Source organism: Lutzomyia longipalpis, chromosome 1 (genome assembly GCF_024334085.1).
Source record: "Lutzomyia longipalpis isolate SR_M1_2022 chromosome 1, ASM2433408v1".
Taxonomy (NCBI): Eukaryota; Metazoa; Arthropoda; class Insecta; order Diptera; family Psychodidae; genus Lutzomyia; species Lutzomyia longipalpis.
The window spans coordinates 23088321-23113699 of NC_074707.1; the positions used below are offsets into that span (position 1 = coordinate 23088321).

The window sequence follows — 25379 nt, forward strand, 5'->3', positions numbered from 1 at the left end:
ATTAAGAAAAATATACAAAAGTATTTTATCAATATTGTTTTCTCATTGTTTCCTTTGCGTGCAATTTTTGCCATATTTTCTGGTATAAAGGTAAAAAAAAACGAATTTCGTGATTGATGAAAAGTACCTACTTTTGTACCACTATTTTATTCAATGATTAACCAATTTATGTAGCTTAAACATTCAATTTATATATACTTTTCATTGGATCATCCATCAATCATGAGGGCAACATTGCGGAAATTCTGCAGCGTGAAAAGTAATTTTTGTGCAAAAATGTAGGTAGAGTTATGCATTGGGAAAATTTAAGAATGATTTAATGAGGAAATGTGTGATCCATTCGTTGTGAAATGATATAAAAGTTTCCGTGAAAAACGATGAAAAAGACTATTTTTCTCTTATATTTTTTTTTGCATCACGTCATGAATGTCTTTCAAGGTTTTCGCGTGTTCTGTAGCAAGACTTTTATTTTTAAGACATAAATTGAAAGGTGGTGTAAAGGTATCATTTTCCTGCTTCTACATTGCTCCGATATTTTTGCCCCAGTATATGTATATAATATTGAAAGAGCCTGAGGTATTGTTATACGAGCAAAACACCCACAAATTGATCGAAAAATAGGCAGTAATTTGATTAATTATTTCTGGAACGAATCCAACATTCCACTCTGGTCAGCAGTTCAAATTGTGATTTTCACAGCGATATAAGAATTTTTGCAAAAATTTTATTGCAGAAAATTATTATTATAACTATTCTTCCTCTATATACGCCAAATTGAAAGCAATTTAATTTAGCGTTATAGGTAATTGGTTCGTAATTAGTTTATTTCTCCAATTGTTCCTTTCAATTTCGCAGCTTTTATTGGTTCAATTTACTCTTAAGAAAAAAAAAAACTATTGCAAGAACATTAATTTTATTCACTTTTGAATTCTTTCACGAGCTTCTCGTCTTCTTTCATACTTGAAATAGTTCATTAAGAGATTTCTTCCACCTTCGCAAGTTTGCAACAAATCGTGCGCTGAGTTGTAGACATTCTTCTATAGAATTCCTCAAAGTGTGGAAATTGCGCAAGAGAGTTTTTTTATTATAATAGGATCCGGAAAATAGAATTAATATTGTATAATTTATAATTTCGTGCAAAATATGTGCGGAAAAGTTTTTCTTTGTAATTTCTTTTTAACATTTCGCCGTAATTTATTTACTGCCGTTTAATTTATTTTCCATTTTTGATAATTATCTTTCCAGACGAAGCACATCGATATTCTTTGGATTTGGAGCCATACACCAAAGTTTTTGGAAAGAAGGATATTTTGGCGAGAAATGGTTTCAATTAAATATTTAATGACCATATGTTTTACTTTCTGTCTTCAGTTTTTTATTATGGAAGTGGATGCTTTAATTGATATTAATGAGATTAGTAGTGATTCAACGAAACAGATAACTCCGTGCATCCTAAAGCTGTGTGAGAAATATTTTCGATCGAAGAAGAAAACTCAAGGATCGCTAGCAATTGTAAATCTCACTCCTGATGCTTCGCCATTCCAACGAAACGTTCTAGCGAGTCTCAATGAGGATGAACGCCATGAGCTGGCTGTGATGGTGAAGGATGCCCGCAAGAAGCACTGGAATGCATCTCATGTGACAGAAAAAGCTAAAAATTATTTTATGCTTATTAAGGACTCTTCGGAATTAGCACAAACAATTAAACAGCTCCATGCTCTACCTACATGGAATCCTCTGGCACAGGTTGTTGTCTACATAACAGAAGAAATGACATCGGCTGACTTGGAAGTACAAGTTCGAAATATTCTTGGTGAATTGCACACGTGTGGGGTATTGAATGTTAATATAATGTCGAGGATGTATAAAACCAACATAATACAGGTAGTCACTTGGTTTCCCTATGAAGGCAAAAATTGTGCTGACAAAATCATAAATATTCGCACAATTGATGAATGTGAATATGTTTTGGATGAAAATCCTCCCAAGGAGATGCCAGAGAGTATGGATGAGGCTTTAAATGAAACATCTAAAGAAGAGGAAAATTTTTCATCCAATAAAGCATTTAAATTTGTTTGGAAGAATTACTACAAGGATTGGGTAAAGATTCCAGATACGTACAATGGATGTCCTTTGCGGATTTCAAGTGGAAATTGGTTGCCCTATACGGTTTATGAGATAGATGATGGTTTCACAAAGGGAACAGAAGTCTTCATGGTACATACAATGACGGAGAGAATGAATATGAAGCCAATTTACACACTTATGAATATCACGAAGATGAACTACTTCGGAAGCAAGGATAATGCACTTCTTTTCTATTCAGACATTCTTGAGGGGTAAGTTTATTTGAATGACGATTAAATTAATTTTCGTTAAATTGAAATGTGTTGACTGCAATAACTTCATTAAAACGCCCACACGAATTGCTGAATAATTGACCTTGCTGAAATTTCATTGATTAGCTCAAAATAACACCTCTTGAGTATTCATAGCTGACCAAAGTTTGACCTCTAAATTGAATTCTTTTAGTTAGCATGAATAGGTGTGTAAAAAACAAAGAGGTGAGATATTAAATATTAACTCAAATTACACTGTGAAAAAGAAATAAGCTCTTTGAATGATATGATGTTACCTACCTCAGAAATATCAATGCTTAAAAAAGCAGTTGCACAATGTATTACATTAATTAACCAAGAGAAATTTTACTTATACAAAACTCTTTTATGACAAATAAAAATTATAATTTTAAATATCCTTTTACCTTTACATTTATGCAGCATCTCAGACGTAATGATTGGTGGTTTGACAGAGAATTCCATCAGTCGGAAGATGCTCTCCTCATCTATTCCCTACTTTCAAGACGATATAACATTCTGCGTGGGAAAAGCACCTTTAGCACCCAATTGGACGAACGTCTTTGCCATCTTTAGTTTCTGGATTTGGCTTTTTAATATATTTCTCCTGTACGTCACGGGATACATTTTGCGGGCATTCAGTAGAAGGGATACTGCTGAAACGGGAAATATGGTATGGGCATTGCTACAGTCTCTTGCTGTAACTCTCTATAATTATGGGCTCTACAATCCACGACGGTTCTACATTCGATTCTACATGTTCTGCCTCATGATCTATGGAATGCATTTTTACACGGCCTACAGCAGTTTCCTCATCACAGTGCTCACGAGGCCACGGTATGAGATGCAAGTGAGCTCTCTGCCGACTGCAGTGGCTGAACAATATCATTTTGTAGGAAGCGAAAATTCCCTCAACTACTTCAGCAAAGATGACGCTCAATCCACATATGTTCGGCGCATGTTCACCATATGTCCGGATATAGATGTGTGCTTGGAGCACGTGAAGAGCGATAGTCAATTGGGTGTAGCTGTTTCACGGCAGCACGCCCGAAACAGCCCATTGATCGACGAGAACGATATGTTCTGCTTCTCTCATGCGCACAACATCTACAGCTACTCTGTGTCAATGCTGGCAAAGAGGGACTATCACCTCCTACCAAAGATAAATGACATTATCCGTACAATCCTCGAATCAGGGCTCCTCTACAAATGGCAAAAAGATAGCGAAGTTAGCAAGGTGTACGTTGCTGATGCATCCGAAAATGCAGAAGGTGGTATTGTTCTGAGTTTGAGTCATGTTCAGGGTGCCTTTATCGTTTTGGGCTTTGGATTAATTCTCTCCGCTGTATCTTTCGCCGTTGAATGGATCATTTTTCTAACAATTCAGAAAAATCGCCCAGGCGCCACATTTCTCAAGAGGCACATCGAGAGGATGCTGTGCTTCGATTGAATGCGCAGATGGATCTCTCTCCTACTTGGGTGGGAGGATAAGCAACGCGATTTCGTGGATGAATTTCATTGTCACACGCACACACCTTACAGGGGATGAGAAGTGAATAAAAATAGAAAGAATTTTCTGTTTATACCACATAGAAAGAGAGCGCGAAAGTGTGAAGTGAAAAATGTTTAAAGGAAGGAGGAGAGCACAAAATATTTTCCGCCTGAGTCATTGAAAAAATCACAACTATTGTACTTAGGTTAACAGATTAACTTAGAATTAAACATAAAGTTTAGAACAGGGATGTTTTCGACACTCTATGTCCTTCTGGGAGGATCAACCAATAATCAATGAAATAAGACTACTAAACGAATCCTTAAACTTTTGGCCAGAGCTTTCGACGCTTCTATGCGTCTTATTTAAGTGGTCAAATCTCTTTATTTGAAATGCGTCGATATCGTTAATTTTCCAATTTTATTAAAAATCTGGGGTTCAATTCAGAATTAATCCGAACTACGTTCTTTTTAATTTTAGCTGTGTTTCTTTCAGACACAGCTTTTGTGTACCGAGCAAAATCGAAAGTCGTCAGATCGGGCTCAAACTTGGGATGAGCACGAATTAGGGTACCCACATTCCAAAAAACGTATGCGCCAAAAAAATTTTTTTTCCGGCCGGCCGTCCGGCCGGATCATAAACTTAAATTGCAAGAGAACCGTAATAGATAGACTTGCGGTAAACGGCAAAGTTTAAATATCGACCTGAAGAAATCCGATTATGAGGTCAAATCCACCCCCCCCACCCCCCGTCCACCATTTTGAATAACCTCAAAATTTTGTTTTCGCTATATCTCAACCGCTATTATAGCTAGAGGGCTGAAATTTAGATATGTTGTAGGGGCCATCAAGAGCTTTCCAACGATACCTCATTTTCGAAAATCGGTCAAGCCGTTTAGTCAATATGGCCGCCACAATTTTTCATCGAAAATCGACCATAACTCGAAAACGGCTTGACCGATTTTGATCAACCCGGGCTCAAATGAAAGATCTCAACAAACCCTACAACTCTCTAGAACATCCGAAGTTTCAAAAGTGACCCCTGGGGGGCCAAAAATCAAAAACAAAATTTTCGATGACTTTTCGATGAATATCTCGAAAACGACGACACAAATTTTTTTCATTTTTTGATATGTTGTAGCTGACCATATTATCTAGCTTCATGCCAAAAATGAAGAAAATCTATGGATCCGTTCCCGAGATATAGCCTTCCAAAGTTGGCATGTCATATCTCGGGTTCTACAAGTCCGATCTTGATCAACTCAAGCGCAAATGAAAGGTTTCGAGAAACCCTACAAATGTCTAGAACATTGCAACTTTGAGAAATGACCGCAAGAGGCGCTAAAGTCAAAAACAAAGTTTTCGAAAATTTCGAACTCGAATTTTTCGAAAATGGCGACATAAATGTTTTTCATTTTTCGATATGTTATAGCTGACTTCAAGACCTTTCAAAAAAAAAAAATTATGAAAATCTATGGATCTGTTCTCCAGATATGGCCTTCCAAACATTTCTTAGGGTATGACTTTTCAACTTTTCCCGACTTTGCGCGTATTTAAATTAATTCGCGTTCTAGTTTGCTCTCACAAAATTGGTACACTGAAAGAAACACAGCTCCCGTAAGCTTGGTCAGCTTACCAGTACATTTTTGAATAAGTTTTCACTTGGCATCTATAAGACCTTTGGTAAAAATTATCACCAGTTCTCGATCAATATAAAGATTATAATTAATATAGGCAAGTTTTAAGGAAAAATTTAGAGTTTTTTTACGGATGCATTGAATTAGAAGACATTAGAGACAAAAATGAGAAATAGACTGACCTTGTGGCTCTTATAGATAATTTTCTTTTACAAAAGTGTCAGCATTCTTATATAGAAGAAATAATTTAATGTAGGTGGTTTACCACAAGAATCACAAATCTCACAATCTTCTCAGACCTATGTATTTCTCGTTTTCATTTTCATCTTTTTCTATCCTCATCATGAGCATATCGGCACTGTTTGAATTACCATATCTGTTTTGAGGCACCCTGGATGATGATGACGAAGTTAATGATCAAATGTGTGCGCGATGATGCCTCCTTGTGGATGGAGGAAAATGATGCGTAACTGTGGGTGTTGGAAAATACACTCACGAATAAATTCACTTTTGCTCCCTCCCTCCCCCTCCATTGCCGCGCATTTTGTGTGTAAAAATAACACAACATTTTTCTACAACGACATCCGATTTTAGACGATTCTTCTGCCACAGGGCGATTTATTGTGTAGATTTTTTTTTCTTCTCTGTCTCATCGCACTTTAATTGGAACATGTAGAGATGTTTATGGCATTTTAAATCAAAAAGGAGTTGCTTCAAAAAGGACATAAGAAATGAGAATTTTTTTTTAGATTAAGAATACATTTAGAAAATGAAAAGAATTTCCATGAAAATTCAAATTAAATTTACGATCAAACAGATCAAGAATGCCCTGCAAGAGATCACAAGTGATCACATGAATGGAATTTCATTGCTTTGTATGACATTCTATGCGGCAAATTGCAACGAAAATATACTCGGAGAAATTTGTCGGAAGTAATCAATTAAGGTTGAGATGCGCGAGAGCAGAAGGGAAGATGATTGGAAAAAAAAGTTGTGCAGCATATTCCCGCCACGCCGCGATTGGTTTTACGATCAAATATGGTGCTGTATCGAACAGAATAGATGGTATTCTGCATCTCTTTTCCGTGGTACCGATCCATGTATGGGATGCTGAGTTGAGGATTCCTACGGCTTGTGCGCTAAATGTGTGTGTTTTTGTCTATTTCGGTCGGCGACGGTGGCATCGGGATGCCACACCAGGCTGACCCGAGAAAAAGTTCGGCTCCACCGACGCAGAGCATATAAATATTGCCATAGGGACAATCCAGAGCTCACTCGCAGTTCTGCAGTTCAGAGGCTGACACAGTGCCCGATTTTAAATTCTAGTGCTAACGGTTAGTGTGATTTTATTCTTTTGTAATTCACCCCTTGATTTAGTCCTGAACCTACTGAAAGGAGGTTCAAGCATCCTGAAGGGAGTTCATTTGCTTTACTTCCCACACCCCCCAAATGGATATCACAAAGGATTAATTTGGAAGCTATTTTTTGACACAAGAGAAAAGGATTCAATTGGGATTAGAGGCTTCAGATGAAAGTGAAGTGAAGTGGCAATAGAAGAAGTCAATCCTCAGTAGTACAATAAATTGTGAGAAATTTGTGGAATCATAAGAGGTGATGAAAAATGCCTTCAGCAAGAGAAAAAAACTATAAGAGCGAAAAGGAAGTGAAATTTTAGGAGTGATCATCACATATGTAGCTTTCCTAAAATAAAACTCTCAAGAAGGCCAAGTCCAAATATGGGAACGATCGACGTCAGAATTATTTTGATCTATTTTCAAGATCGTTTTTTTTCTTCAAATTTCATATTATTTAAAGTGATTTCTATTTTTTAAGAAGGAAATTAAAGATTTTTTTAAATTTAAATTTGATTAATAAATTCAGTAGAATTTCACCTTTCATTAAAAATCCAAAGTGAATTGAAGCAAGAAATTTAAGAAATTTTCTCTTTTACTTTAAATTATACAAACTTGAGAATAAAAATTAAAAGAATTTGTTTAAAGCTTTTAATTGAAAATCTTTCGGAAAGTAATTTCCAAAAGTAAAAGTATTTTCAATAAAAAAAAATATAATTTGACATAGAACGCAACATTTGTTCTTAAATTCTATTGAAAAGGAATATTAAAATTTTTTAAACGAATTATTTCAAAATCCACCTCACAAAAAATCAAAAAATTCTCACCCAATAAAATGAGAAAGGATTGAACGAACACGAGAAAGAAAAACTTTCTCCAGAAAATCACGAGAAAAGCAATAAAAAAAATTCCCAAGAGGAGAAGATAAAATAACATCATCTTCCTCCTTTTCATCTAAACATAGCCTCGAGATGGAAAAATAGAGTGTGAGACGTGAGAGAAAATAGGGAGGAAGTTTGATGAAAAACAGATGGGAAAGAAGAAAGCAAAGAGATCTCCCTCGAAAAGGCTGCAAGAAGGCACACGGCGGGTGTTTGCGAAATTTACGTTTTGTAATATTATTTTTGAACACATTGCAGGAAGACCCAGAAACAAATCTCCAACATGTGTGACGATGAGGTTGCGGCTTTAGTGGTGGACAATGGATCCGGTATGTGCAAGGCTGGTTTCGCTGGAGATGACGCTCCCCGCGCTGTCTTCCCATCCATTGTCGGTCGCCCAAGGCATCAGGGTGTGATGGTCGGTATGGGTCAAAAGGACTCCTATGTCGGTGATGAGGCCCAGAGCAAGAGAGGTGAGTTCAACGATGCATGAGAGCACGTGATTGGAGATGGGTGAATTTAACGCGTGGATGGGAATTAACTTTCCTTCTTCACGTGCAATTTAGGTATCCTCACCCTGAAGTACCCCATTGAGCACGGTATCATCACCAACTGGGATGATATGGAGAAAATCTGGCACCACACCTTCTACAATGAACTGCGCGTCGCTCCAGAGGAACACCCCGTGCTCCTCACAGAGGCCCCCCTCAACCCAAAGGCCAACAGAGAGAAGATGACCCAGATCATGTTTGAAACCTTCAACGCCCCAGCCATGTATGTTGCCATCCAGGCTGTGCTCTCCCTGTACGCCTCCGGTCGTACCACCGGTATTGTGCTCGACTCTGGCGATGGTGTCTCCCACACTGTCCCCATCTATGAAGGTTATGCCCTCCCCCATGCCATCCTCCGTCTTGACTTGGCCGGCCGTGATCTCACTGACTACCTCATGAAGATCCTCACTGAGCGCGGTTACTCATTCACCACCACGGCTGAGCGAGAAATTGTCCGTGACATCAAGGAGAAGTTGTGCTATGTTGCCCTGGACTTCGAACAGGAGATGGCCACCGCCGCTGCCAGCACATCCCTCGAGAAATCCTATGAATTGCCTGACGGACAGGTCATCACCATTGGCAATGAGCGCTTCCGTTGCCCCGAATCTCTCTTCCAGCCTTCCTTCCTGGGTATGGAATCCTGCGGTATTCACGAGACCGTGTACAACAGCATCATGAAGTGCGATGTGGACATCCGAAAGGATCTGTATGCCAACATTGTCATGTCTGGTGGTACCACCATGTACCCCGGTATTGCCGATCGTATGCAGAAGGAAATCACTGCTCTTGCCCCATCCACCATCAAGATCAAGATCATTGCTCCTCCAGAGCGCAAATACTCCGTCTGGATCGGTGGCTCCATCCTTGCCTCCTTGTCCACCTTCCAGCAGATGTGGATCTCCAAGCAGGAATACGACGAGTCCGGCCCTGGAATCGTCCACCGCAAGTGCTTCTAAATGCTCAAAACTTTACAACAAAAAAAAAACTCAAACCACCCCCAGACACCTTCTCAGCCATCGCCCCAAATCTCACACATCAACCCAAAAGGAAGAGAAAAAAAAACGAGAAGAGGAAGAAAAGAAGAGAGAGGAGGGAAGGAGTTTAAGATCGAGAGGATAGGAAGATTCATCTATATTTATTTTTCTATTTCTAATTTGTCAACCCTTAAGTTTTATTTGTGAACATCCGTTTTACCACCCAAATAACACCCACATTAACATCCTGTGGGCACGACGTCATCCTTCAAAGACTGCATTTCAACACCATCAACGCAAAGAAAACAAAAAAAGAATGTCAAGTTTGAAGAACTTTAAACAGATTTGAAAAAAAAGGAGAAAATTTGATCATGTGATTGGTATTATGTAAAAAGAAAAGAATTGAAATAATAACGAAAAACAAATTAACTTTGCTTGCGTTTAATTGTAAAATAATCATCTACATATATACAGGTCTGACCTTATTGCGCTGGCGATGCTAATCACATGATCAAAGGACTTTTATCTCCTTTTCTCTTTTACTATTGTGCATTGTGTGTGTCAAGAGAAATGGAAAAGAAATGAACGATGAGAATACAATAATCAAAGTCTTTTTTGTCTTTTCTCTTGATCTTTGCCCCCCCTCACCGCGCCCCATCCCCAACTCTACGTCTTGACATGGAATTCCAATGCCGCGCCACCGAGAGGATCACAACATGGCAATTTCCGCTTTCGAGTGCCTCCGTGTGATCGTGTTTCTCTCCCCCATCCCATGTGGCCAATCCCAAAAATAGCTCGGGACGGAATATTCTGGCATGGCTCTCCACAAACGGTTCGCACGCCGACTTTTATTTGGAACCATGCCAAGACTCCCGCGCGCGTCGTATTTAGTCATCTTCACACTCTGAGTTGGTTTTTTTTTCTGCTCTATCTTTTCCTCCCGCACTTTGACTCCCACAGAGCGCCCAAAAACACGCCCGATTTTCCCGAAAATTTTCGTGGCATTGCGTAACTCGAGTAACATGCTCGCTGACCATTCTTAGGAGCATCGAGACGCGCTTTGGAAGCTTTCACTGAGATTTATTAATAAATTCCCCACCCCATCATGCAAGTTGTGAGTGAAAAAGAAAAAATCCCAAGAAATTGAGTTATTTTCGCGTTCAATCGTTTGACGCCCAAAATGGAGGCACACTTGTTGATCTGCACCTTCCGCATTTTACTCCTTCACTCCTCCGGCGTAATTGTGTCATCTTGCACGGAGCTCTCCCGCACATTTTAATTACCATGTAATTGCTCAATGATTCATTTGTAAAAACATGACCTGTCTCTTTCTCCAAACAAGATGTTTTGAGAGTTTTTTTGCTCTTCATCTTCCCCCAATTATCCACACGATGATTAAGACTCGGCAGATTGAGATCAAGATCGTTGGACTTTTTGACATGAGAGTGATGATCATTGATCATTTGTGGTGCGTTTGATTCAATACATTCACTCTTTGTGGGTTAAAACGTCCGAAGAATGCCTCTTGAATTGCAACAATTTAAATACTACACGGTGTGTATAGAAACCAATGTGCTGAAATTCTTATTTTTATCGATGATTCAAAAAAAAGATCCAAATCGTTTTAAGTTACTAAAACATTTCCTGACATCACAATTTTGAAAAGCTTAATTCTTTCATTTTCTAAATAATTTTTAAGATTTTTTTTTGAAAATTTTGACTAAACAATTAATAAGAAAATTCTCTTAAAATGAGAACATTACAGCATGTTTAGCATGTTCTTCATTCACATGTGCTCGTAACGTCTTCTTTTAGCATATCTAACAACATTTTTTTTACGCACAAAAACCCGGTTATTCTTGTGGTAAACTCATCTTATACTTTGCGAATTTGATATGATATAAACAAGTGCGCAAAAAAATGAGAACGAAACTATAAAGATGGGGAAAAATTCAACAACAAAAATTCTCTTTGACTTAATCATTGAACTAAAAGTCAAATATATCACGATTTCTCCACTCAGACAACAGCAATTCTTTTAGCAAAATATAAATCATTTAATAAATGACCGGAAGCTAACAAACAGAATTATGTTTTCTCTGTTTTTTTTTTTCGTACAGCTGCATTGGCTGTGTTCACTGCAAAAAGTAGCTTAATTATGTTGGAATTAAAATGAAACGTGTGTACAATATGTGGTCGAGAAGACAAAGTGGAGTCGTGATCTTATTACTCATTTTCTGGCTCTGATAGTAAATTCCTCGTCTTTCTCGAAATACTTTTCCCATTCAGTGATTTTCTGTAAAATTTAAAATATGTGCCTATAAATAAATATAATTTTAAAAGAGTCAGTCTCCAACGCTATATACTGTTGTGATTGAGTGCGGAGAAGGCGCTAAAAGTCTTTCACACACAGCCCTATTGCGCAAGTTTCTTGCGGATTAATTACGTGTTAACGCCATTTCTCAAAACAAACGTGTAATTCGCGACAACAGTTGTATAAATTATTTTTAATGAAACTATTTCCCCACCATAACTATTTATCTTCACATTGTAGAGTGCTTAATGTTCTGAATCATTAAATCCATTTAATATTTGGCTATTATACGCTACTAAGTACGTCGAAAATCATCTCACAAATTTGATTTCTTAATGGATTCAAAGGAACATTCTGCTGATGCAGACGAATCTTAATTGCATATATAGGAAAATAAAAAATAAACGATTATCTCTTATGGAAATTTATGTGAAGGAAAATTATAAATAAAATAAAAAAAAATTCCTAAAAACAGCGAACAGATTTTCATGTCGGCTGTTTCTTAGCTATTGAGAGAAGTTGAAGATTCTATTTTATGGATATTTAATATATTTTTTGTGAGAAATAAATCATTTGCTCGAGATTCTATAAGTTATCCTCATTAAATTTCAGAAATAAATAAATAAAAAAAAGTTTAAAGTCAAAGATGTCTTAAAGAATTTAAGCGCTAAGACAGCCGTCCATTGCAAGGTTCATTTTTGTAAATCCCATCCTTATTAGCGGTATAATATATAAATTTATCATTAAAAATCACTTATGTTCTGAAAGCTTATGTTGTCTTGCCAAAATTCATCGCAAATGGAGACTTTAGAGATGAAATTGAGCGCCGAAGAATAATTTTGCATGTCCTGCATGAAGATTAACGGCCTAAAGAAGTTTCAATCGCTATAAATAATCTGCCTTCATTCTTGAAATACTTTTGACGAAATGCCGCAAAAGATGAGCGAGTAAAAAACACCCTCGACGAGATGACAAAGTTGTAATCCAACTAATTGGTACTCATTTTAAAATGTCACGCTATTAAATCAGGAATTTTGCGCAAAGATCTCACAAATGCAGAAGCAATCGCAGAATTAATGCATTTACAATGAACATCATACAACACTAAAAAAAGATTTGCATTCCAATTTATATATTTCTCACTGCAATATAATTTTCTTCATCAGTGTTTTCTTCAGGTTACATCTTCGTGTTTTCTTACTAAATTAAAAAAAAAATCTTCGACTGCTTTTTGCTATCAAAAATGGCACTTTAGTACAGTGCACCAGAAAAAAATTGTTTCAGTTATATAATAAAATATATATTCTTCTACTAAAATGGAAAAATATGCTGTTTTTTTTGTAAATAATACTTTCTATGATAAAATGAAGAATTTAGATAAAATTAATGATTTTTTTTCAATGTATATATAGGAAGAGATTTTCAATGCATTCAAGTTTAACCTAATAGAGGTTTTTTTTTTAAATTAATATAGAAATTGCATAATTATCTTTATAATATAAGTACCTAAGATTTTTTTCTGATCAAATCAAATTTAATACAAGTCATCCTAAAGATAGAATTGCGAGGGGAAAATTTATATGGGAAAATTTATCTATACTTTAATAAAATCTTAAATGAAAGTTTTATTCTTTCATTCATCTAACCCGATTCCCAATATATTGCGAAAGGCAGGATAATAAGCGCAAAAAAGAGTCTAAAAGAGCACTAGAATAAGTTTTTCTTCTTCATTCTAAAAAATAAAGTACATAGGTATTGTCTTTCAAGACATCCTCTACTCCTCTGAGATCGATCTATTAACCTGCTGGCCGCCAAGACCTTGGAGCTTCCTTAGAGCGCCAAGGTGGGGTCGTTGAACGACCCCAAGAAGGAAGTCGATTTTCTCATAAACCATACAACCGGGAACTGTCGGGTCACTACCTTTAGACTCCTTATATAGTCCTCTTGCCCCTTGCATCACAAATTCGCCACCCGGAAACACGCAGAAGAAGATATTAAGGAAAAACATTTTTCACTCATTTTTCACACTTTCTTCTTGAGAAATTTGCCACGAAGTTGACTGCAACCACTATTTTTTTCACCATTTCCCCACATTCCCCTCACTTCCCGCACCGTGATAAATGCCAATATTTCTCGAATATTCTTTATTGTTTTGCACATTTATATGCTTCTAATTATGTTTTATGTTGTTTATGTTACTTATTCGCGATCATTCTGACACTGAGAAGGTAAAGTGAAAAAGTAAACACAACCCTTCAACCCCCTTCAACCATATGATTTATGATGTGACTAACTTCATTCTAAGAAATTTTCCGCAGCATGGCCGTTACACCAATTTTTGAATTCCCTTCTTCTACATTTTCCTTAATAACTTTTCTTGTGGTGGACGGATTGAGCTGAAATTTTTACACAACCTCCTCAGATAACCAAGGAACTTATTTCCAAAAGATGGGAACGCTATCTTTTATATTTATTAAGTTATAGCACGAAATATAGGGCTGGGGTCGTTCAACGACCCCGCTTGGCGGCCTAGAGGTTAAGCATAGAATATGCGGTAAAGAAAATTAGTAAGTAAGGTAATGTATATCAGTGTCCATTTTATGTAGTTAAATGCAGAAGGCACTTTTAGTTAAAACTTTAAATTGCATATTTACTTTAAAAATGTTTCTACGGTTAAAAAAAATATGAACCAGCTTCGATGAACATTTCTTCCATAAACAGCCCCTCATATTGCAATGTATAAAAAGCTACATTTTTCTCATTATATTGGTCCCTCAATTTGCGAAGGTTATTATATAACTGCGAAAATCTATGTAAAAGGTTTGTAAAAGTACGAGCCGAAAATGATGTATACATAATAAAAAAATACCTCAGAAGTCTTTAGAGTTGAGTTGTGATGACAGACTTTCGAATAATAGGGGCTTCTTTTGCCTTTTGCGGAGCACTCACAACTTCGGATGAGACAAGCCAAGGACTTACCATGTCCATCGAAGGAACAGGAGACACAATCTTGGTGGTGAAACCATCCTAATTGAAAATAAATAAATATCACATTTAGCGAAATAAAATTCTTGACTTAAAATACATAGAACTTAAGGATGATTGTGAGGAATTAACAGTTCATGGCGAAACGACATTCAATACAATTTGCTATATTAACTCCAAAACATCGAATTAACTTATTCTAAAATTTAGAAAAATAAATAACTTTTTTTTTTAATCGTCATAGAGAGAGACACATTTTATGACGTTCAAATGTTCTCACCATGTACTGTCTTCCTCTCTTCTTTCTTCGCATTCCTAATTAGACATAATGAATGAAAGTGCACGCAACGAGCACGGGTGGGAAATGAGGGGTAAAAACAATCTCAAGCACCACAGAAATGTACCTTGGAATTTTGTTCCTCTGCACTCGTGTTCTGTGTCTCATTGGCATTGAGGGCATTGAGAAGCTTGGAATTCTCATCCGAAGAAGTCTTTGTTGGCGATCCAATTAGCGGTTCCTCCGATCTGAAGGGATTGTTCTTGGATAAGGCACTATTAACCACATCATGAAGCTCCAATGGTGTGTCCTCATTCCCAAACGTGCCATCCCGGAAGGGATTTGTCGTGGAAATACAATTTGTGGCAGTTGGTGAGCTCTCAGGTGAAGACGTGAGGAAGGGATTGCTGCACACTTTGTCGTTATTAAGTGAATTACTTGCAGCTCTCACGGTGTTATCCATCTTCGGAGATTTTATTTCGGAATTGAAAATATTCAATGTGGGTACACTCACTCTCTCAACAACACCACGTTGCTCCGAGAAATGTGTCACCGTCACTGAATCCGCATTCCCATTTGCCTCCATTCCATCAATTGGAGTTGCTGTGAATTTCTTCGGGGTCGCTGGATTCCCATTGAGTGTCGACGTGGGACTGGATGTTGTTGAGACTCCCGTGAGATTGAGCGTTAACTTATCACCACCCTATATTAGAAAGCCACACACACAGAAGGAAGCAAGGATGGAGATGGTTTTTTTTTTTGGCAAAAACGAGGGAGACAAATACAAAGGCAGATGAGAATATTTCACATTTAGCGATAAACATTGAAAGCAACAGTGCTGCATGATCAGCAATAATATTGCTGCCTAAACTTACCACGGAGACAAATGTTGCAGCTTCAAGGGAAGATGGACCATCAGAGGTGGGTGGAAGGGGCTGAACAAAGAGCTGGTTGGTCATTTTCGTGGGTGTCGTAGCTGCGGATTCCTCTTCATTGCGAGCTGCAAAAAATAAATTATACAGAAGCCCATTAGAAGTCACGTTTTATGTGTGAAACACCAACAATGTAATGAAATGCCAGTGATTTGGAAGAAATCCCAGAGAGTATAGTACCATAAAACTCATGAGAGTTTGTAAATTCATTTTCAACTGTGTTTCCTCATTCCATTTTATTCTTTTCATTACCTTTTAAGCCGAAGAAACAAGTAAAAAGCAATTTTCCCAAAAGTGTTGATGTTGGGATATAATCTCTTTAAACCCCTGCACGGATAATCTCCGAGTAAATGTGCAAAGTTCTACATATTACACGAATTACTAACCTTTGAGAATATTGCATTTGAGCTGTGAAGGAGGTAGCGGTCCAGCCACACTTGTCACCTTCGTCTGATTATTGGGTTTCTCAGCACCAGATGCTAGTTTCTTGAGCGTATCCGTATTAGTCTCAAGATCGGACGTCTTGTTTATTGTCACACGAATACTGTTGGCATCATTGAGGGATTCTTGAGCATGCATAGCTGCCGATGTGTCTTTTGCTATCGTCTTGAGGAGATTATCAATGTGACTATCTCTCTCGGAGGAAGCACCACTTTTAACGCTAAATGCAGAGCTAATAGAAGCTTTCCCGAAGGAATTGTGATGTGGTGCGATCTTATTGTAGCCCTCATCGGGAAGTTTAACTGTGATAGATTCAATTCCTGCCTTTCCGAAGGATCCACCAGCTGCTCCCTTTGCCTTTTCAGTAGTACCATCCGTTGATGAGGCAGATGATTTTGTTGAGCTCCTCCCCAAGGATGCAATTCCATTGACCAGGACACTGTCAATGCTCGTGGGCGCGTAATTCTGTATCACAGTCTGGATCGATGGGGATGGCGTCACCGAAACAGACGTACTGGTATCCTCTGTGGCCACTTGTTGCTGTTCTGACGGTGTCTGGGGCTGTGCTGTGGATTTTTGACGTTCCCGAAGTACGTGTGATTGACGCCGGGCAAAACGTTGCGAGGGTCTACGCTCGAATTGCACAGTCCTTCGAGCACGACTCTGATGTGCTGTCTGGAATTCCGTTTTACCAGAGTATCTGAATCGAGAGCCCATACGGAAGAAATTCTGCCTCGCTGAGGGCCCCTTAATCGGTGAGCGGAGTCTGAAGAAGGCATGATGCTCAATGGCACATTTCCACAGATGCTTACATGCTTTCTCATTGTAGAGCCGGAAGACAAAGGTGTGCTCCTGCTCCTTACCCTCATCATCATCCTCCACAACAACGAGAGTGAGTTTCTTCTTCTTAAAGTCCAACTTGCCAATTTTGGGCCAAAAAAATAGTCCAATCTTCTGGGCACCCTCAAACACCAGAATTCCCGTTGGTGTGAGCCCAAGATGATACTCACAGCCATCCTTCCCCAAAACCGTATGCATATCCACACCATACATCTCGAGACTCTTGACGCGATTGAGAAAGTTCATTTCAGCTTGAGCCGGCGTAAGGCCTACGCATGTCTTGTACTCCTCCAGAATTGCAATCTCCATCTCCTCCGTCTGATTAGGTACAAAACGAAACTCCGACACAGTGGCCGGTGTATGGACGGTATCGTCAAAATCACCCAATTCAGCTGCAAAGAAAGATATTTTTTTTCTCATTATACATTCCATTTCTTTGTATTTTTTATGCAAAATAAAATTGAATTATATTCCTAAAAACCTACTAATCTTCTTGTCTGCAATATCTTCTCAACTAACCGGTCTCTAAAGCTTTAAGACACATAAAAAAACAAACACAAAAGAAAATCACAAACCATCGCGACTCTAATAAAGAAAAAGTATCACAATAATTGATAGTTGTGCGTGGGTTAGAGATATACGATCTAGATTTAATCCACATTGGAACTCATAAATTTCGAGAAGAATTAAAAATTCCAACCTCTATGAAATTAATCTTCTCAAATTCGGTTATAATTACAACACAGTAGGAAAATTGCGGAAGATGTAGACTGGAGGCACCGAGAATTTATATAGGTCAGGTATTATTTACTAAAATTTTGCTTTCTACTACAAAAATTCTACGAAAACACCAAGACAGCATTTTAACGTACGAAATATTGACAAATTCCTAAAATATCTGACCATGGGCAATAGCAACAACATATGATCGCTCTTATCGATGTATTAAATTGACTCTGCTTTACCTTACATGCACTTGATTAATTCTTATCATGATTCAATAAACAGAAGAACAAAAATCACAGAGACATTTTAGCAGCGAGTGAGCAAACATAGATAAGACGAATAAATTTTGACTCAACGCGACAGTCAATCGATATCCTTTGGAGATCTCTAGGCCGAAAAATCTTCTTTTTTTTATTAAGATAACACGACACAACATTGCTTTAAAATTGAAAATTTTTCTGCAAATCCTCTTTCAGGGAAAGATTACAAAAACAAAAAAAAAATGTGACCTACATTGAAGAGCGAGAGCCGAGAGTTCAATCGCTTTTGCCGTATCGCATTCGAGTCGTCCATCCAGGAGGTCTTGCTTGAGCTGCAGGAAGAATTGATACCTAGTCAATTCTTCACGCAATGCATTGGGCTCCGAGGAGTAGAATTTCACTTTCAGACGCAGCGTGTACGGCGAACCAACTGTGAGAGAGAGAAAAAAAAGGTCACACAATGTCAATAAATTTTCCTATGTTAGTGATAAAAAAAAAGTAACTTGTGGCAGATTCCTACGCACTTTTAACTTGTTTCTTGACAGCCTTCGTGGGATCCAGCCAATGCTTCACATTATTGGCGTCCGTATACTGCAGTCCGAAGTAATCCTTCTCGATGAGGTCCAGCGAATAGAATACTTGCTCGTATAAATCAATCCCCATGGCTTTTTTCTATACAAAACAAAAAAAAACAAAAAGGAAAATAACAAAGAGGAAATGCATGAGAGACAAGAAATGTCTATTGGAGGAATTAATATCTCAATGGAGCGACACGATGTTTCGATCAATAAATGTCGAACTGATCTTTCTTTTCTTTTTATTATTTCACGCTGGGAGTTGTAATTGCAACGTATGTACTGGGTTAACGACTTTACAAGTATATTAATTACTTGTACTTACGTAAATAAATTATATACTTACTACCTATTCTTTTAAAATGTTATTAGTTAGCACGCAGCCCATGTAAGAAATGATGACAATGAGAAAATAATGTAAACATGGGAATTCAATAAAGATTCCATTTTTAGAGACTTGAATGAAAGACTATTCAATGAATGAAAGATCAAGATAGAACCGTAATATAGGAGTTTGGTAAATGGTAACAAAATATTAAATTAAAACGTTTTCATTGATATTTCGGTTTATTATGAAGAAACCATCATCAGGCCTTAAATATTGGTTTCTGTACTTCCGTTAAGAAATAAAACAAATAAAAGTGGAAGGTAAAAAAAAACTTGAACTCCACACACAGAGTCTAGAAAGAAAATTTATTTCTCTCAAAGTGCCCAATAAATAACAGGCCTATTTAAAATCCCACAAGATGTGTGTATAGAATTGCAAATTTCTTATTGGAATTTTAAATTGCCCCACATGATCTCCAAGTTGGTCATTTTGACGCTTTCTGCACTTGCTGATTCAACCACCAATGTAATCTTTTCCTTTCTTTCCCTCTTTTCCCCAACATTCGTAATGGTAGGTTCAACCGTCTAAACGTATACCTACCTACGTGCATTTTATTTCTCTATTAAAAATACTACAAAATTTTCCATGACAAAAGCTTTCTGATATATTTTTTTATTAATATGGAAAACAATATTTCTCATTCAGCTGAAAATCAATTTAAACACACTGATAAGAAATCCAATGTGATGGAATTTCAGAAATGCCAACCTCGAGAGTCACAACACATTCTTTTGGCGATTTTCTTTTCCAACATTTGATCGCTTGCGTAGGAAACCTATCTCCACACCACCAACAGGCTTTTATTGCTTTTTAGCAGAAACAAGAATTGACGCTTGAAAATGGATGCGTGCGAATATCACTAAATTATTCATGTTTTATTGTACTCTAGCATTTTTTTTTCATACAATCATACCTCCTCTCTCGCCATCCATTCTGTGACTCGCGGTTGTGCATTCAGGTAATTTTACACACCACAGCCACATGAAGGGAAAATTATGCATAGAAAAATGGTGGGAAGCACAATTAATTCTATTTAGGTACAATAAACTTTTTATCCTCTTTCCCCCACTCTTTCTCTCTGTGCAATGTCTCTTGTCTATTTATCATCATCAAAAAAAAAATAATGTGATATGAAAATAGTAAAATGAATGAGTACAAAAAAAAGACGAAGAATTGACTTTAGGGCCATCGTTAGTCTGGCCAGAGAAGGTAAACACATACAATTTAAGACAAATTTTCAAGTCATTTGCCTCTCTCTTTTCCTTCGCAGCTCCAGTGTTTGCATGGAAGTTTGTGTGAAGATGAATCCACATTGAAAGATCATAAACTGCAGATGGTATAAAGAATGAAAAAAAGAAATGTATTTATATGGAAAATTTATTTTGAATAGAAGTTGCGGAAGATGTTCATTTCATCTCTATTATAGGCATTTTCTGCCGTTTTATTCCCCAATTTCTCATTTTTTTTTTGTATTGATTTTGTGTGAAATTGGAAAATGCTCACCGGACACTTTTGTGCACACACAACACCATTTTCTTGCCATGTCTTTATTTATGGCGAATATACCGTTGCATAATTTACAATTGCTTTTTATACCAAACATCTATATGGTGTATATTTTCGTTCATACATTTTTTTCTGCTTCTTCTCCCGTATTTCACGTAAATCATACAAGATCGCTGCAGCCTGTATTATATGATTTATTTTTCTCAAAGGTCAATCTTCAATTTTATCCAGGTCTTGCTGTAACATCTTCAATGAATGTCTTGCTAAATTAAATAAAGGGATTTTTAAATGTTCTTTTCCTGTTTTAAATTTCCTCCATGCTACGAATAGTAGGAAATGTAAAGGGCAACAAATTGCACGTCCCACGTGCAGGAATTATGCTCATCCAGCTGTGGAGCTAAAAATTTAATTTTCTTCCCTTGGGTCTAATTTCTTAACTATACAAACTAATTAACTAAACGGAAAACAATGCTCCCCTGTGCTTTCTGTGGGGTCTTTGCATGGCACATAATACCGCAAACAATCCAAGAAATTGCATTGTATTCAATAAAAATAAAATTACTTAATAAACAAAATTAAAAGATTAATAATTTACTTAGAAGAAGTTGATCTTTTATGTGGCATTAAAATCTTCATTTCACATCGATGATGAAAAATGCCAATCATTCTTTTATTATACTCACAAATATTTAAGAGATATTCTACATTTCATTCCTGAGGTTTATTTTCCACATTAGAAGAAACTCTGCAAAACTCTCAAAGAATTTTATCACATTCTCCCGAGAAATTGCTTTTGTTTTAAAGAACTTGTTGCTACTTCCCGGAAAAAAGGTAACTGAACCATTTCTCGAGCCAAAATAGTTTGTGGATAGGCGACATCCAAAGCAAACTGGGTGGACCTTGTGTGGCTCGGAAAAAAAGTTTACCTTCCAGAAATCAATGAGACAAAAAAAGCATCATTCTTCAGCAAATCGAATTAGAGAGCTTCGGTGTGTGAAGCCTTCAGCAGCGAGGTGGTTTTTGTGCTGCTGCAGCACTCGCGAATGGGAAGTGCGCGACTTGAAAGTGTTTCTCTTGGTCGCGGACAAGAGGAGCAAGAAGAGCGACCACAAACACCAGAAAATCGTGTGGCGTGTTAGACAAAAAAAAAGCAGCAGAAAGAGATGCTGAAGAAATTGAGATTTGGAGCATCGCGATAAGAGAGATGCCTCTGAATGATGCTACGGCGCCTCAGACGTAGTGAAGGCTGATGTTCCTACTGGATAACTCACCGAGAGATCCACAGAGAGATCCGTGTTGTCCAGCAAAATTATACGGCACTGGATGAGATTTTTGTTGACAGGAATGCGCTGGGATTTAATTTGGGGGCTCCTGATGGTGGATTCCTCAGGACGAGGATTCCTATTTCGTCGACGACTCAGGAAGCGAAGCATTCTTCCTTCTTCTTTCTACTTGCAATTTCTATACGATGCGATCACTTGTGCACAAGAGGCGGTGGTTTTTTTGCGGTCAAAGAGTCACCCACTTGCGGATCCGGAGAGTTCGAACCCCATTCCACACAGAAAAGTTACGAAACGCGTCCGAGGCACCGAGTAGCACCTAATTCTCTCACAAATTAAAACTTTTCCCACATGGAAACACTACAGCGATACTTTATGCATAACTTGGAACCTTTTAAAACTATTTTCAAGCACTTGTGGGAGGTTTTTTTGGGATTTTTTGAGGACGAACACAGAAAGTTCCAAAAACTTGACAGCACTAATTTGGTCGACTACATTAGCAACTCCCGTATGTAATACATTTTGATTTACAGAAATCATGCAAGAACGGCTTATGCTGCAGACGATTTCTTACCAAAGTTTTTACAAAAAAGTTACAAAAATTTAAAGTTTTCCGCTCAAGATGGTGGCTTTTGAAACTATTATATAGCGCGAAATTCAAAAAGCAGACAAAAATGCATGAAATTTATATGTGGGCTACATAACTGGGGGCTCAGGGGGAGAAATGAATATTGTTAGTGACAATCTCCTGGTAAGACTAACCTCTGTACCGAATTTCATCGCGATCGGGCCAACGGTATTGGAATACATAGCTGAACAGAAGCAAAATCCTTTCAAAGCCCGAATATTTTGATCTCTGGACAGATTCTAGGCAATTACTGCTTATCTTGAGAACCTTAAGACAGGAAGCAAAAGGAAAGCTATCAGAACTTTTAGATACATAGAAAATTCATCACACGAGATTTTCAGGGATTATTTATTAGTTTTATTCTTATTCTCTTAATTTGGTCTATATCTCATCTACTGTTCAGTTAACAACAGGATTATTATTTTTTTTTCTTTATCATGACAACACTATCCGAATAGAAATTATCTCAAAATATAGGATTTTTTCAGAGTCATTAAACCACAATAGAGGGATGATCAAATTGATGATCATTCTTGGGTAAATATGAGGCATAAACATAAATCTTTAGAAATTATACATAATAATTTCCTTTCAGGGAATTTAGGTGTGCTGATCATCTGTCTGATCATCACTCAGCTCCAGAAACTGCGTGCAGAGAACAGGGCTGCATTCGCCCTTGCTGTTGAAGAGGAATTTGTAGTAGTGACCGTCTGCGCAGATAACTGCGGAAGAGAAATAAAGAGAAAGGAATGCTTATCAGTCAGCTGGTAGGTAAACAAAAAAATTGCAGTGACTCACCGATGACAGAATTGCTTTCAGCACCGAAAGCACAGATGCAGGGCGGACCTTGGGGGATGGAGAATTTGCAGAAGGACCAATTGCTGGAAAAGTACTTGGGAATTATGGGGAGACTGCTGCTTTCCTTGCACTTTGCCTCATCCAGCGTGAATACGTGAATTGTACCATGATCTGATGATACGACCAAGTGGGTGGACTCATGATTGAAGTTGATGCAAAAAATTGTGGCTTGATTCGTTCCTCGACGTAATTCTGCCACCTTATTCCCGGTTTCTGTGTCAAATACACGAATCAATGTGCCACGCTCACTAGCTGTGGCTAGGCGTGTGCCTTGCAAATTGAGCGCTAGGCAGCTAAGAGCTGCCTCATGGGCAGTTATCTCCAATGGAAGGAGTTTCCCGTAATTGGCCAAATCGGCAATCTGTACGTGCCCAACACGGCGTCCTGGATAAGCCAAGAGAGATTTATTGCTGCTGGGACAGAGAACACACAATCCCAGTGGATTAGGCCCCGTTTCGATCACAAAGAGCTCTTGGGGCTGCTGCACGAAGGAGTAGACTTTTATTATGCCATCTGGAATAATAGAAAGATAATATTAGCTTTCAGTCATGAAGGAAAAGAAGCTCTCAGAGGATTTCACTTACCGAGCACCACGACAATCCTGTCCCTGCGCAGCCGGACAGCTTTGACGGGTGTGTTGAAATCCAGGTTAATAGCAGATGACTTCCGTAAATCGTCCCAGACGAGGACTCTGTTCGGCGGGGCAAGGGGGACAACGCCGCCTCCAACAAGTGCCAAATAGTTGCACCGGAAGAGCATTTCCACATGCCCCAGACCCCCATTAGGGAAATACTGGTGCTCCTTTTCTTTCAGTGGATCGCAATTGTAGACCCGGAAGCCGTCGTCAGTGCCACAAACAAAACATCCTAAGGTGAAGATTACCAGCTAAAGATCAAAAAAACCGACCAAAAATTTCTCCTCAATTTCCCTGCCTTACCTTGATCTTGATTGAAGCCAGCATATCTTAGGCCATTGCCGTATGGATTGTCGCCCAAATTCATGGTGTTTTTTCACTCTTGAGGCACATTAATTGGGAAAACGACCCGAAAATTATTACCACTGTTTTGATATTTACGATTTTATTTTTTTGCAGCCACAAAAGCCAAGCGTAAACTAAATACTTGTACGTGTTTCGTGATTCATTTGTGAATCACTTTAGAATATTTTGAACATTTTCTTATATTCCTTTTTCATTAAACAAATTAATCTTACAATTTCTGCACTATCTTTAGAAGAAATTAAAAAATATTATAATAAAATTCTTCTGAATCATCAGATATTTAAATTGATATTTTAAAATACTACTTAATTGAGATTAATTGCAATAGCTGTGACAAAGAAAAATCGAAAGAATGTTTCATTCATGTTTTTCGGCTTCTAAAACTACTTTGAAGTGTTTGATATTGGACAAAAACATCGTTGTTTTTGTTCCGTTTCCAACTAAAAACTTTAGGGTGGTAGCTAAGTTGACGTGGGCTGTTTTTCTTGTTTTGGCTCCCTAATTAAGCACCTGTTTCCAGTGAATTTTCCTGATAAAACGCATCACATTAGTGGAAATCGTTCAACTAATTATAGTAAACATGTTTGGCATTCAAACACATATGGTACGTTGCAGAAGATCACTGAAAATCCACTCGAAAACATCAAATCATCAAATTCTGGTTGCAATGACGTGGATGTGATTGTTTTGCTAAAATAATACATATTTTATAGGACTTTGAGGGTCAAGGACGAGCTGAGAAGCTATCTAGGATTATTATAACCCTATTTGGTATTGTTGGATTAATATGGGGTGGCTACGTGCAGCTGTTCTCACAGACTGTCTTCATCCTTGCGGCTGGATTCGCTGTTGCTGCTTTGGTGGGTTTTCTTGTCCGGAATCCTACTTCCTGAAAAGTACTTTACAAAGTTCATTGTCTTTTGCAGCTCACAATTCCTCCTTGGCCAATGTACAGACGGAAATCGCTGAATTGGCAGAAACCACGAGGAGAAGCGGGGGAGGAAGCCAAAAAGAAGGAGAAGAAAAAATAATATCGCTATTCCTTCATAATTACTTAATACAGAAATAATGCTACAAAAAGTATTGTGTCTTTTGGGAAAGTCACATTCTTGGTCGCTTTGGGAGA

At 37.7% G+C, this 25379-nt stretch overlaps 5 protein-coding genes across 6 annotated transcripts; 3 read left to right on the forward strand and 2 right to left on the reverse strand.

The window, feature by feature from the left end:
- The first annotated feature begins 1363 nt into the window (after nucleotides 1-1363).
- On the forward strand, nucleotides 1364-3807 carry LOC129790824 (uncharacterized). Its single transcript, XM_055828984.1, has 2 exons — nucleotides 1364-2339; nucleotides 2781-3807. Exons 1-2 carry the CDS (start codon nucleotides 1381-1383, stop codon nucleotides 3805-3807), a joined length of 1986 nt encoding a protein of 661 aa, XP_055684959.1. The 5' UTR covers nucleotides 1364-1380.
- Nucleotides 3692-9672, forward strand: LOC129797244 (actin-87E). The gene is made up of 3 exons (XM_055839618.1): nucleotides 3692-6819; nucleotides 7977-8191; nucleotides 8285-9672. Exons 2-3 carry the CDS (start codon nucleotides 8002-8004, stop codon nucleotides 9223-9225), a joined length of 1131 nt encoding a protein of 376 aa, XP_055695593.1. The 5' UTR covers nucleotides 3692-6819; nucleotides 7977-8001; the 3' UTR covers nucleotides 9226-9672.
- On the reverse strand, nucleotides 8545-22279 carry LOC129797243 (band 4.1-like protein 4B). Of its 2 annotated transcripts, XM_055839617.1 has the most exons (8): nucleotides 21759-22261; nucleotides 18543-18690; nucleotides 18272-18448; nucleotides 16138-17424; nucleotides 15695-15819; nucleotides 14947-15522; nucleotides 14427-14584; nucleotides 8545-11539 (listed from the first exon to the last, which is right to left on the reverse strand). In XM_055839617.1, the coding sequence occupies exons 1-7, from the start codon at nucleotides 21918-21920 to the stop codon at nucleotides 14438-14440; spliced, it is 2622 nt and encodes an 873-aa protein (XP_055695592.1). In that variant the 5' UTR covers nucleotides 21921-22261; the 3' UTR covers nucleotides 8545-11539; nucleotides 14427-14437. The 2 variants fall into 2 exon arrangements, with proteins under 2 accessions (XP_055695592.1, XP_055695591.1); XM_055839616.1 differs by lacking the exon at nucleotides 8545-11539 and having other exon boundaries at nucleotides 12673-14584; nucleotides 21759-22279.
- A 450-nt stretch (nucleotides 22280-22729) lies between these two features.
- LOC129797249 (WD repeat domain phosphoinositide-interacting protein 3) lies at nucleotides 22730-24535 on the reverse strand. Its single transcript, XM_055839625.1, has 4 exons — nucleotides 24191-24535; nucleotides 23838-24119; nucleotides 23194-23766; nucleotides 22730-23117 (listed from the first exon to the last, which is right to left on the reverse strand). The coding sequence occupies exons 1-4, from the start codon at nucleotides 24252-24254 to the stop codon at nucleotides 22996-22998; spliced, it is 1041 nt and encodes a 346-aa protein (XP_055695600.1). The 5' UTR covers nucleotides 24255-24535; the 3' UTR covers nucleotides 22730-22995.
- A 159-nt stretch (nucleotides 24536-24694) lies between these two features.
- Nucleotides 24695-25336, forward strand: LOC129797256 (signal peptidase complex subunit 1). The gene is made up of 3 exons (XM_055839640.1): nucleotides 24695-24857; nucleotides 24967-25113; nucleotides 25180-25336. The coding sequence occupies exons 1-3, from the start codon at nucleotides 24834-24836 to the stop codon at nucleotides 25282-25284; spliced, it is 276 nt and encodes a 91-aa protein (XP_055695615.1). The 5' UTR covers nucleotides 24695-24833; the 3' UTR covers nucleotides 25285-25336.
- Nucleotides 25337-25379: the final 43 nt, after the last annotated feature.